Source organism: Ruditapes philippinarum, unplaced genomic scaffold (assembly GCF_026571515.1).
Source record: "Ruditapes philippinarum isolate M1 unplaced genomic scaffold, ASM2657151v2 ctg4496_1_1_1_1, whole genome shotgun sequence".
In the NCBI taxonomy this organism is placed as follows: domain Eukaryota; kingdom Metazoa; phylum Mollusca; class Bivalvia; order Venerida; family Veneridae; genus Ruditapes; species Ruditapes philippinarum.
The window spans coordinates 32,206-45,675 of record NW_026852564.1 but is presented as its reverse complement, the minus strand read 5'-3'; the positions used below and the strand labels follow the sequence as shown (position 1 = coordinate 45,675).

Sequence of the window (13,470 nt, the reverse complement as noted above, 5' to 3'; positions counted from 1 at the left end):
CATGGGTCGTACATTTTAGCTTTATATGCACAATAAAGTGGATTGGTCTACAATGGGCACATTTTCCATAATTATTTCAAATTGAAATGTATCAAAGCGATATTCTTATAAAACGCTTCTTGGCAAAAAATAAGAGTGTTATGTGATTTAGTAAGAACATTTATTATATACTTATAAATGAAATATTGAGAAATATTGATGAAATAAAATGCGTATTTTCATTTTCCGTATTTTCACTGCAAAAATTTATTTTTCACTGCAGTGAAACATATTTTCCGTATTTTCACTGGTGTCTTGCCGGAATCCTTTCTTTTAAATTCTGCCAGTACACAAAATTTAAGGGAAAGTCTTTCATTTTATCGCAAAAAAAGAGAAAAATGTATATAATAAACAGAAACTTCAAGTTTTTTCTATAAATACATGATTTATTTCATCTTGTGGCATGAAAATTACCATATTTCACTCATGAAATATTTATTTTCATACCACTCGATGAAAATAAATCATGTATTTATAGAAAAAACTTGAATATCCTCTATTTATTAGACGGCGCGTGCACGTAGATATGCATTTGTCCGTATAGCAATGGATAAAATATTAGACTTGATTTTGGGCATCTTTTTTTTTTGTTTTAACAAAATCAAATTGTTTTCAAATTTTCCAATAAAAATAGCTTTTCTGATGTACAACATGTCACAGAGCTTTAAAGGATTAAAATGAACGTTTAACTGAAGTGATAGTGTCATGATTGAATATCATATACATTTTATAATTATCTTATTTCATCTACCTATTAAATAACGTGCCAATGAGCCAGTCTATAGCCGATCTTGAGACCCGTCTATAATCTAATGACGGGCAGGGAACAAGAGGTATCACTAAAATATGCAACGGAGTTTATTTTGGCGCTACAGACACAGCGGCAAAACAGGCAAAACGTGTGCGGCATGTTATTCATTTAAATAATTAACATTTAAGTTACAAAACAGATTAACTTAGTGAAAAAAGTACGCTTATTTTAAAACGTATCCCAAATATTTGCAATAGCTTATTTTGAAGGATTCTGTGACCGACGATTGTTCTCTTTTGCCTAGATTTTTTATAACATTTTGTGGTCCAATACCTAGATTATTTTGTTTATTCAAGTAGTTTAATCTTTTATAAATAAGTAAACAATACGTAACAGAGAATTGATCATATATATACAGTATATCAATTTATTCATAACTATTATTTGATATTACAGACATATTTTCGCTATTTGTAAAATAACAGACAGTTCGTCCTCAAAATCATTCGAACATTATGTTATGCAATTCGCACCAATATTTAAATGGACATATTCTTGGCACATATTGTCTTGAATTTATTTTAATTTTACAAATCATTTCAATTTCACTTGTTATCCAATTTATTTTGCTTCGACCAGACGTTTCAATCTTTGTTGCAACAGACAAACATTTCAGAATTTCAGACACATACCAAGAACATGGAGAAAAAATTAATTAGTGCTTCGGATATTCAGCTGTAATATAGAACGATTTTCAATTCTGATTTTGTACATTAGCTGTGACTGTTCACATCATTTGGCGACGTCTTTGATGTGCAGCATCAACATTTAACTTGTTGTTATATTAGGAGCTAGCTATGTTAGTGAAAAGAGAATGTATGGCAATTGGAAACAGATATTTTATTTAAAACGCTCAATACAGTCAAACTTCTTTTCATGGACGCCGCCAGTCTGTACACTCCAATTGAATAAAAGTAAAATGAACAGCACAGAATTGCTATCAATGCTTTGTTTACATAAGGATTGTTAAATGTTAATGCAATGTGAACTGACAAACTCGGTTATACGGGGATGAAAAGACAAACTATATATCTGATATGCAATTCTAGATCTAGTATATCCGTATCCGTAGTTCGTGATCTACATCGTTCCTTATTCAGTCGGTACATATTTTGAAAATTTCCCTTAGAAATATGAAGGGTTTTGTCCAGACTGAAAGATGTCCATGACAATTAAAGACATTTAGCATTGTAAGGGTTAATTGTTTAAAATGAAGCACATGTTTATTGCATTAAGCCCTTTAAAATATAAAAAAACACACCAATCTGATTTTAACAATCTAACTGAAGACTGTCGCAATAATGTGAAGTTAACTCACATAATGTATGAAAGTATGTACTTTTTTATTTCTTCCATTTGATTTCCATTACATTTCCGAAAGCTATTTACCTGTATATGAACTCTATTTACACGACCTTTTCGACGTTTTAACACACACACACGCACGCACGCAAGGACACACACACACACACACACACACACACACATTTCAATTTTATTTTAGCAGCTATAATACATATATATGACAAAAACTCGTTAATGATCTAACACCGTTCACGCAAGCAATGTTATAAAGTCATCCAAGGACCACTTTGCAACATATGTTAATATAACTCGAACCTACAGCGATGTAAATCGAAGTCAATTACCGTCATCATTTTGTCACTTACGTCTATCTCACATCATCGAATAAATAAACAAATGAGCCGCGTCACGACAAAACCAACATTATGGGTTTGCGACCAGCATGGATCCAGACCAGCCTGCGCATCCGCGCAGTCTGATCAGGATCCATGCTGTTCGCTTACCAACCCTATTACAAGTAGAGAAACTGATAGCGAACAACATGGATCCTGATCAGACTGCGCGGATGCGCAGGCTGGTCTGGATCCATGCTGGTCGCAAACCCATTATGTTGGTTTTGTCGTGACGCGGCTCAAATTAAGGGAAGTGTAGCCATTATTTCATATTGTTATATAAAGTTGTAATTTTTAAAGCAGCCAATATATCAAATAGCCATGCTTAAACAATATACTATTTTACAATTGAATATGTTGTCAAAGAACAGACTTTATGAACACAATTCAAAGCAGTTTCACTATTTCACAAATATATGAAAACTTTTTCGAGCATTTCTCGTCATTCCATTTTCCTTTGACTTTAGCATTGCTTTGTGCATATATTATGCCACAATCCTCATCCCCTTTATTGTTAGGCTCGTCAGGTGCCCAGTTTGAAAAATTTCCAAGACTTTGTGTTCCTTCCGATGACGTCCATTGCCAGTCATTTTCCTTCTGCGTGTCATCCAGCCCAATCCAGAAACGAGCTGAAAACATACACCATTGATTATACCATTTGGACAATACATACGGATATTAGCACGTGAACAAAGACATGTGATGTTCAGACTGTCGTTATACATGTATATACAATGGTCTTTAGATAGATTCAGTACATTTTCATCTCATCTAGATATAAATTTGAATTGGATGATAATTGGTCAAAAACACGTCACTAATAATAATAATATCTGTCATATTTTGCGGTTCGGATCGGAATATCCGTCCCGAGGTGACCCGCCCATTTGGCGGTAACTCGGCAAGCCTCGTTACCGCCCATGGGCGGGTGACCGAGGGACGGATATTCCGATCCGAGCCGCAAACATATGTCAGATATTTTTTCTTGCATATTCTACCATATTCCATTTTATATCAAATTCTTTATCTTTATTTTCAATGAATTTATATCATTACAACCGTAACTACTTTCTTACAACAGCGTATGAATTACAACTTCATTCATAACGGTAAAATGACGTCATCCTAACCGTGCCATTATACAGCACGCGACTCATCTGGAACCCCCCATGCCAGATGAAATTTCCGGCATTGGTAAAACTCACGGAAACGCCAGTCTGATATGCAAGAATGTCTTGTGTTGGGTAAGAATATATCTTTCTGAAAACATGCATATCTATATTTATAATACTTCAACCACGAACTTGATCGTCATAGTACATACATTTCTCTCCCTTGATATTAGCCGCTATAAAATCATTCTCTTCTTTGTTTTCTATTCTTACAAGGTCGCCGTGGATCAATCTGCATTCCTCCTGAAAACATAAGATATTTAGATATTTACATCATCACCATCATCACCATGATCGCCACCACCATCATCATCATCTCATCATTATCACCAACATAAACATCATCACCTTATTTATAATTATTATCACATCATAAGTCAATGATGATAATATTCATCGGTCGCCGTTGATATCGCCGTCTTTATATCATTATGCTCATTATCAACATCATGATCATGATCGAAGTATTGATCATTATCAGCATCATCAACATTATCATCAGTATTTGAATGGTCATCATAGTAATTCAGAGTAAAACTAGAACTGTGTCCAAAGGACACGGATGTCCCCACCGACAACATATATATGGTATATCGTGAAAAAATCAACAAAGGGCCATAATTCTGTTAAATTTGGTCGCAGCGAAAATTCTTCCTTTACTACCATCTACACATTAAGGTTGTTCATCCCTGGAAGTTTAAGCAAAATCTGCCATCCGGTTTAAGAGGAGTTGCGTTCACAAGATTTCGGGACGTACGGACAGACGTACGGACAAGTGCAACGCTATAGGCTCCCACTTTGTGGGGGCATAAAAAAATAGTTTAATTATACGAGTCATCGAATGAGTAAAAGGTTACAAATCAGACTATAACTTGTCCAGCTCATGGTCAATTTAAGTAAAAGATTTCCTCCTCATATCAGGCTTAATGTGAAGTATTGAATATGAAGTATAAATGAATATTAATAGCACAGACATTTGTTTCGATACTTCCGTATATATATATATATATATATATTTTTTATTATTTTTATATAAATCTTTCTGAAGATAGGTAACTTAATTAATGCGTGTTTGAACTAAGTCTACTCACTTTAGCGTCTGACCATGTGTTAGGATCTTTGATAAATCGATAACACTTTTTTCCATATTTTTTCCATTTAACGTCCGGGCATGAAACTAAAAGAAATAATATTATACATTTGTAATGAAAGAACATGTTTTTAATTCATTTCTTTACCTGATAATGATAAACTGAATAAATTAATACATCTTAAATACGACAAAAGTGACTAAACAAATTAACACATTTAATTGGCTACAAAGTAACTGAGCAAATTAACACATCTGATTGGCGACATAGTGCAGCAAGTAAACTTGAAAAAATCTTTGAACAGTTTTCTAATATTGTATCAACCGTCATCTAACTAACCATCATCATCATCATCATCATCATCATCAATATCATCATCGTCGTCATCGTCATTATCGTCATCATCGTCGTGTATAGTGAAAATGAATTTTACAGACATGACTGGACGGTCTGGTGCTAGAAGGACGTAAGTGTTACTTGCGCCCTTTTTCATGTTTTTACGCCATTCGAAGCAGAACGTCATCGCGCACCTGCTTCAATATCGAACAATGATTGGTAGGGCGTAAGTGCATCGAGTGCAAAAGGAAAATTTTATAAGGGCGTAACTACACCATAACTACACCGTTCTCAAAATTTATAACAGCCTAAGTAGTAGTTAGGCCCTTTTAAGATTTCGATACGTTAGTTCAAAAAGATAGTCAGATAGTCACACTTACGCACGTTAGGACTTTATGTCACGAGTCAGGGACATGCCTTGACACTTTTTAAGGATACGCATTGTAGATAAGGTGGTCCAAAGTCTATTCCCCGCGGGAAAAGTGCAATTCTATATCTGACAAGAATCATCTGAGTCATCGTCTATGAATTGTCAATTCGTTTGAATCAAAGTTTTATTACTTTGCATGCGATTGAATAACTGAATCACTAGAAATATTGCATTCAAAAAGGCGCTTTGCATGTTTCGTAATATAAAGGCCTCTAGTTGTACCTATCTATAGTCAGATAGGTGTTGGAGGAATGTTCCCTCCCATAGACCGAGAAATTTCCAAAAAAGGAAGCAACGATATTGCATTAAATTGTCTTTATAAACATTCAAAATTTTGTAATGTTAAAGAATGTATATTCTACCCCGATAGCTTCATGTGGCAACAAAGAAACTTGATATTTTCAACAATGAGTCTTTTTGCAGTAAAAACTCTAGAAACTGACAAAATCCACACCACTTCTGTGTTAGAAATCATTCTGAGATGACAGGAGACACCGTGCATGTCAAGCTTGGAAAAGGGTCGAAAAGACCCAGATTACATAATAGGTAATATTAATAATTTCTTCATGGGAAAACTGTTAATTAAACTTATTAAAATAACAGCGAAGGTAAATGTACATTGGATCATTGGACAACACTGTGTGACGGGAATAGACTATGGTATTGTAACATAGAGTTCAGAAACTTTAATGTTAAATACGGTTGACATTGCCTGGTCATAATGCCGTTGATCTAAGGTTGATTGTTAATTACAATAAAATTTGAATCTGTTAGTAGTATTAATAGTGTATTCTTTCAAAGTTTCAAGTGCTTTTAAGCTTGTATTTGGCAGTTTTTATGAAAGTAATTCACATTCCTGAGTACAATATGTATACATGAATACATGATTCGATGATTATATTTCATGTGTATCTTATATATGATCATTCATTCATGCCTCAATATAGAAAAAAAGATTTATTTTGTGTATTTTGTCTGAAAATATATATTTTAGTTTTCAAAAATATTTTCAACTTGTTTCAATCCGTCAATCAGGCGACTGTAACTAGAACCAAATGTTCGACGGTTCAAACCCCGTTTGGGCCAAGGTATTGTTTCCATGGGAGCAAAATCGAGTGTGTTAAGATAAGCTTACAACTTCCAACACAACCGAACTAAAATAAATGTGTATAAACTAAACAGTTAAAATTTGTATCAAAGTTGCCTTTATGTTTTGTATTAGCTGTGGTATGTGCATCATTGTACATTAAGTGGTTATAATGTTCCGTGCTTGACCTTTTAGTGCTTTTGTCTGTGATAGGAATATGTCTGTTGTCCGTCGTTAACCACAAGTTCTTTAGAAATATCTCTTCTTTAATCATAAGTAGGATTTTAATCCAACTTGAAGTACGACCTTTTATATAAATAGTTTCAATGGGCTACGACCTGAATTACTTGATATGTAGCATTACTTTGTCGGTTTTCCACACAGAGAATGTATAATAATTATGTAACATTTAAAAATCAAAAAGTGTTTTATTTATCTGTCATGTAACCTTCACATACAATGTCATAGGTTTAAAGACTAAAGATAGTTTAAAAACGGTCACTTATTACAATTAATTATTGTTATAGATACAACCAATTGTATAATTGTATTGAAAAATTAATGAAAACACTAAAATCTAAAAGGGCATATATGGTAGTTACGCCCTATTTAGCCAAGTCCGAGTAACAATTTTAAAGAGCGAAACTGCTAGTTACGTCTTTTTAGAATTTTTGGCCGATGCACAAAAATGTTAATATTAAAAGGGCACAAAACGGATTTCGTGAATGTTATTAAGGTGATGGGTTATTTAAATTTGAAAAATGTTTTTAAAAAGTCGATATTAGTTGTTCTAAGTGTGTCCCAAATTCTATCATGATTGAAAACGGATCAAAGTCTGCAGACAGTTTTTTTCAATTTCCCGAAACTTGCAAAAATGCATTTACGCACTTATAGCACTAGACTTGTATTTCTTTTATTAACAGTTTAGAACATATAGCAAAATGCAGACAATATAGAGTATATAGTACTTGCGAGAAACGCAGACAATATAGATATATAGTGAAAATATATTTTGCAGACATGTATTTCTTTTATTAACAGTATAGAACATATAGCAAAATGCAGACGATATAGAGTATATAGTACTTGCGAGAAACGCAGACAATATAGATATATAGTGAAAATGAATTTTGCAGACATGTATTTGTTTTATTAACAGAATAGAACATATAGCAAAATGCAGACAATATAGAGTATATAGTACTTGCGAGAAATGCAGACAATATAGATATATAGTGAAATGCAGACGATATAGAGTATATAGTACTTGCGAGAAACGCAGACAGTATAGATTTATAGTGAAAATAAATTTTGCAGACATCTAATTCTTTTATTAACAGTATAGAACATTATGGTAAAATGCAGACGATAGAGAGTATACAGTACTTGCAAGAAACGCAGACAATATAGTGTTTTGATATGATAAATACGTTTTTTAATGATAATTATATGTTAATTTTCAAATCACATTGTTTTTTTTAAATAATTATTTATGCTTTATAACATTGTTTTATGAACTATTTAATGATTACTTTGTAGATGGACTAAGTATAAAAAAAATTAAAAATCAAATAAAAAATATGTTATGTTCTTTAAATTTGTTTGAAATTTACTTTATTGTCCGCATTAAAATTCTGCTCATTAAATATATAATAATAATTTAGCATCATCACCATCGTCGTCGTCGCCGCCATGATGATGATAATGATGATGAGATTAATCGTCATATTTTTTTCTACGCTGTCATGATCTACATTGTCGCAATTATCATCATCACAATCATAAACTGTAACAGCAATAATTATATACTCATTGCCGTTATAACTTACACTGTTTTTGAACAATACTGAATCGCCTGTCCGAAATTTCAAGATATTCTTGAAGTTGGCCTTGCAGCTCTAAAAAAGCCATATTGGACTTTTCTACCTTTTCTAGTTCATTTGCAACCTTAGGTTTCAGTGAAACAATGGCAGTAATATTATTATTATTATTATTTACAATTTCCTTTACATCTGTCACATCACTGTTAATCTTAATTTTCAGCATTGATTTCGTTTTTGTTTGGACTTTTTCATCCACTTTTTCAATTTGGGTTTTCATAGTATTGAAAAATTTCAATCTTTTAGCTTTCTCATTTTTCAAAGTTTGTCGCACGACAGATTCAATTCTTATTTTGTTTTATTTGTTTTAAACAGTATAATTTCATTAATAATAATAATAATAATTATAATAATACATGTAAAAATATTGTCTAGTTATTTGATTAACTTTTTCTTTCTCAAGTTATTATTATTACGTGGATATATTATTATTATTATACTTATTATTATAACTATAATGCAAATGTTACCATAATAATGAATTGATTAACTTGGTAAGTAATTCCAAACAGCCAAACATTCAGTAATTAATCTTTATAAACGCCATAGTCCTGAAAATCGGATGTAAATAATAAAAAAGTGTTACCTTTGATTGAGTCTGTTTCTGAACGTAATTTGTATACTTCTTGTTTTATTTCGAACATTTCTTGTAGAAGATGTTTAATAACTTCTATATCAGTGCAGCTACATTGGCAATCACTCCTTACTATCAAAGCACCAACGATACCCATAATTAAAGAAAATGAAGTGAGATATTGCATTTTCACACGATAAACAAAATATACCAGACAAGTAAAATGTTAGGTATAAAACGTACAAGACTAATGAAAATCAGCGTCTAAATGACGCTTTATTAAATGTGCACAACTTAAAAAGATCTGCAGAGCTTAGTGAAACACTTGACATCACCCTCCAAACAGGAAGCGCATGTTAATTGTTTAGCAATGGAAAGTTAAAAAAAAAACAATGCATCAGATACATGTAAACAAATTTACACAAAATTGTTGAGTCTAGCATTATTTTGAAAAAATAAGGAAAAATTGCGAGGAAGACATGTATTATTGATAAGTTGTTGATAATTCATCGATCCGCGCTTTTATTATTATTATCAATATTATTATTATTATTTATTAATTTGTGTGTGTGTGTGTGTGTGCGTGCGTGCGTGCGCGCGCGTGCGTGCGTGTGCGTTTAATTTGTTTGTATTTTTGTTGTTGTTATTTTGCCATGGGATAAAACTGTAGCTTAAAATAATCCGAAAAATCTCTTCTTTGTCAAGTTTCTGTATGCATTTAATACTTTTTGCCATAGCATAATCGCTAACTCGATAAACATTTTAAACTTGAACATAATAATCTTCAAGGATAACCCTTAAAAATAACCAGACAGACCTTGACCTTCACTTATTAATGACCTTGACTTTGAAGGTCAAATTATTGAAATTTTCATTGTTTTAGTTGTAACTGGCTGTAACTTTGCTATTATTGAAGGGATCAACTTCATATTATAACAGAACATTCTTAAGGACAAGACCTTGTTGTTTATCAAACCCAAATTGATTTAGTCTTTGCCATGGAAACTAGTACATAACCTTTATTGACCACAATTTTACATGTGTCAAGAGTCTACACACTGTTTAGTTTTGATGTGACCAGATAATTCAAATTCTTCCACTGACAACAATTTTTTTATGCAAAGTTTCTATAAACATTGTAGATTTTTTTTGCTATGGTAGGATTTAATACTTTTGACACAACTCATTTGGGGAAAATAGGAAAATAGACCTGGCAAGACTTTCTTCACAAGATTTAACATAAGGTTGTTATGCGGTTCTACATATGGTTTAAAATTTGCCATGGTATAGTTCACAACCAATATTTAGTATTAATATATGGTACAGTTTTTGCCATGGGATAAAATATAAACTTTTAATGACAACAATATTCTTTGTGTACCTATAAAATGATTTGGGAAAAATGAAGGATCTGTTTTTGGAGAAAGGAAGTGCCAGCATAACTTTGCTTAATTGTAAAAATTATATCCAATTGGAAATACTTTAGCATCATGACAATTTTTTTTGCCATGAGAATAAATGCAGACCCTTCATTGACCACAATTTTATATGTGTCAAGAGTCTACCTACGGTTTAGTTTTTGATTTGCCGGTAAATTCGAATCTTGCACTGACAACAATGTACTCTATGTCAAGTTTCTATAAACAGTAGTTTTTGCCATGGGATGATTTAATACTTTTTATACGCTTACGCGTAATAGTCGCAATGGGAAAATACAGATCCAACCTAATTTAAGATACGTACGGCTATTTCACATTAAAAGCTGACCTTTATATGACAACTTGTCAATGATGCATTGGAATATTGTATAGTATTTGCCATTAGATTAAAGAGAACTTCCCTTATGATATAATTGTCTAAGAAATTATAACAAAACACAAGTATCAAATTCATTGTTTAAATCATTTATTTTGGCGCTTAAGCTTTTAATACCCAAATATATATGATATCAAATATAACATACAACATTACATAACATTACATAACATTAATAATTTTCATCAACCCAAAAGATACAGCTTTTATTTCTTAACAAAGAACAAGATTTCAATTCAATTTGAAAAAAAAAATAACTTGAAAAAAAATACATGTAAATGGCAACAGTATTCTATGTAATATCACGTCCATATTATCTATCTATATATGTATACTTTTTGCCATTAAAAGCTATAGAACAAACACATTACTTTTACAAGTTTCTGAATAAAATGTTGCATTTAAAATGATTATAAATGCTGTCATAGTTTAGCTAAGTTTATTTGCGTATTTATTTAGCTTTGAATAATATGTTTTTCAACGTAATACTAGTATATAAATAAATAAATGATTTCATGTGCAACTTTTACATATTTCAAAATAGTTCGCCAAAAACTGAACAGAGTTACTCATTTGTCATCATTTGGCATGTTGCAAATGCCGATCGATCAAGGTGTTGTGATTTGAAATAATTTAAATAGAAGAATTGCGGTCCTTCAATTTTTTATATGTAATCTTAGAGAAATGTTCTTTTGCCTGTGCAAACGATAATATTTTCATGTCAAGGTTTCTGTGCTTTGATCTTTCTCATCGAAATGCTGGCACTTTGTTTTACATGTGCCATATATATTTGTAATAGATACAGCTTATTCTCCTAATTATAACTCCTCTATGGGATTGTAGGAATTTTTTCACCAATTGCCGTAGCTGGTCATACAGCCCCGACTTTGTGAATTAATCGGCCCATTGCTGTTGTTGTTTTTCATTTATTTTTCAATATTTAAGTAATATATGAATACTCTCCTGTACATAAGGCCTTCAACATTTTTAAGAGATTTCAACCATGCGTTTAGCGGCTAGCAGATACGCGTAAAGTGACTTCCGCGTATTTGTTTATTTTCCGTTCTCTGTCATGCACTCTAAAACTTTTGGCATAAATCGTTTAATTTAATTGATAAAGTGTGCTCCTAATGCGAATGTCTTCTGTGTACTTATATACAATTAATGTGTTATAATACTTGAAATACATAGAATTTTGTTTTAAATTTTTAAATGTAGGCAACATTTTCAATAATGGGATCTGGGCCATGCCCTCGGGCCCTAGCTAAAATTATAATTTGCAGGTGCGTTTTGGCGTATATGAAGTTTAATAAAGATGATTCTAGAATTGCTAGCCAGTCTTTCCATTATTTTTGTCGGTTATTTTATTCCAACAAATATGTTTCCTCCCAAAACGTACCGTTGATGTTATTTTGTGTACTTTTCCGTTAGAAATACTACCGTAATACTTGAATATTTTATTGAAATTAAGATCAAAGCTAAAATAACAAACTATATGTTTCATAAAGTGTGACTATCTTATTGTTAATTTTTCAGCTTTTCTTTAAAAATGAATGTCCAGCCAACAATTAACAGTTATATACTGACAAATTATCAAGACCTAATTAACATAGATACTACAGGTACGTGACAGCTGGCTGTACCTCTGTAACTTTGATTATAACTGGCAGGTTACAGTAGGCTTTTACTGTTTTTACTGACTGTACACCAATGACCATTGTCTCCGATTTATTGGCTTGCAGCGCCATTTCATTTGGAAAACCTGTTCCGGTTAGGTGGTTTTCTGCTTACATTTATAAGTGCATGATTGAACGGGAAACCAGCTGAAATTGTGCCAATCGCAACTTTTCGGCCTTTTCCGTCACTCTTCGGATTAATGATAATAGCCGATGTACTTCCGATTGCAATCGTGACAATTCGGGCGATTCTGTCATACTGCGGAATCAGACGAAGTAATATTACGGAAATCTAAGCTATTTTAGTTACTTCGGTAATCCCAGTTTGTTTATATAAATAGGATTCGTATTTTTACTTGATTTATTGATTTAAACCGTAATAAATTATAAACGAAATTGTTCCGTTTCAATTCTTTTTCAAGACGCAAAAGTTAGTTTCTTTTATAATTGTTTCTTGTCTGTATTAGTTTTACACAATAGAGGATGTTGACTGTAGTAGTATTCCGTCTTCAAAAGGTGGTCCAAATCACACAGTGCATGATCGAGTTATATTTAGATCTACTGAACTTGGTGAGGTAATCTAAAAATAGCCCATGCATATCATTAACCTTACCACGTGATGATTTATAGATAGCGCAATGAGCGCATCGTATCTGGGAACATGCTTATTAATTAAATGAAATGTGCACACTTGTTTCCTTTCAGTATGATAGATCTTCACGTTAGTATTTTTACGATTGATTATTTTCTTTATTAGTTTTATACAATAGAGAATAGATTTCAAATTGTTTTGACAAAAATATTCGTTTTTACAAAAATAAAAACAAATAAATATGTTGGGATGAAGGCACAACTGTGCAAG

The 13,470-nt window shown here is 32.1% G+C and overlaps 1 protein-coding gene across 1 annotated transcript; it reads right to left on the bottom strand.

Moving 5' to 3' along the window:
* Positions 1–2,882: 2,882 nt before the first annotated feature.
* On the bottom strand, positions 2,883–9,397 carry LOC132717137 (perlucin-like protein). The gene is made up of 4 exons (XM_060700546.1): positions 9,130–9,397; positions 4,811–4,896; positions 3,872–3,962; positions 2,883–3,176 (listed from the first exon to the last, which is right to left on the bottom strand). The coding sequence occupies exons 1-4, from the start codon at positions 9,302–9,304 to the stop codon at positions 2,935–2,937; spliced, it is 594 nt and encodes a 197-aa protein (XP_060556529.1). The 5' UTR covers positions 9,305–9,397; the 3' UTR covers positions 2,883–2,934.
* Positions 9,398–13,470: the final 4,073 nt, after the last annotated feature.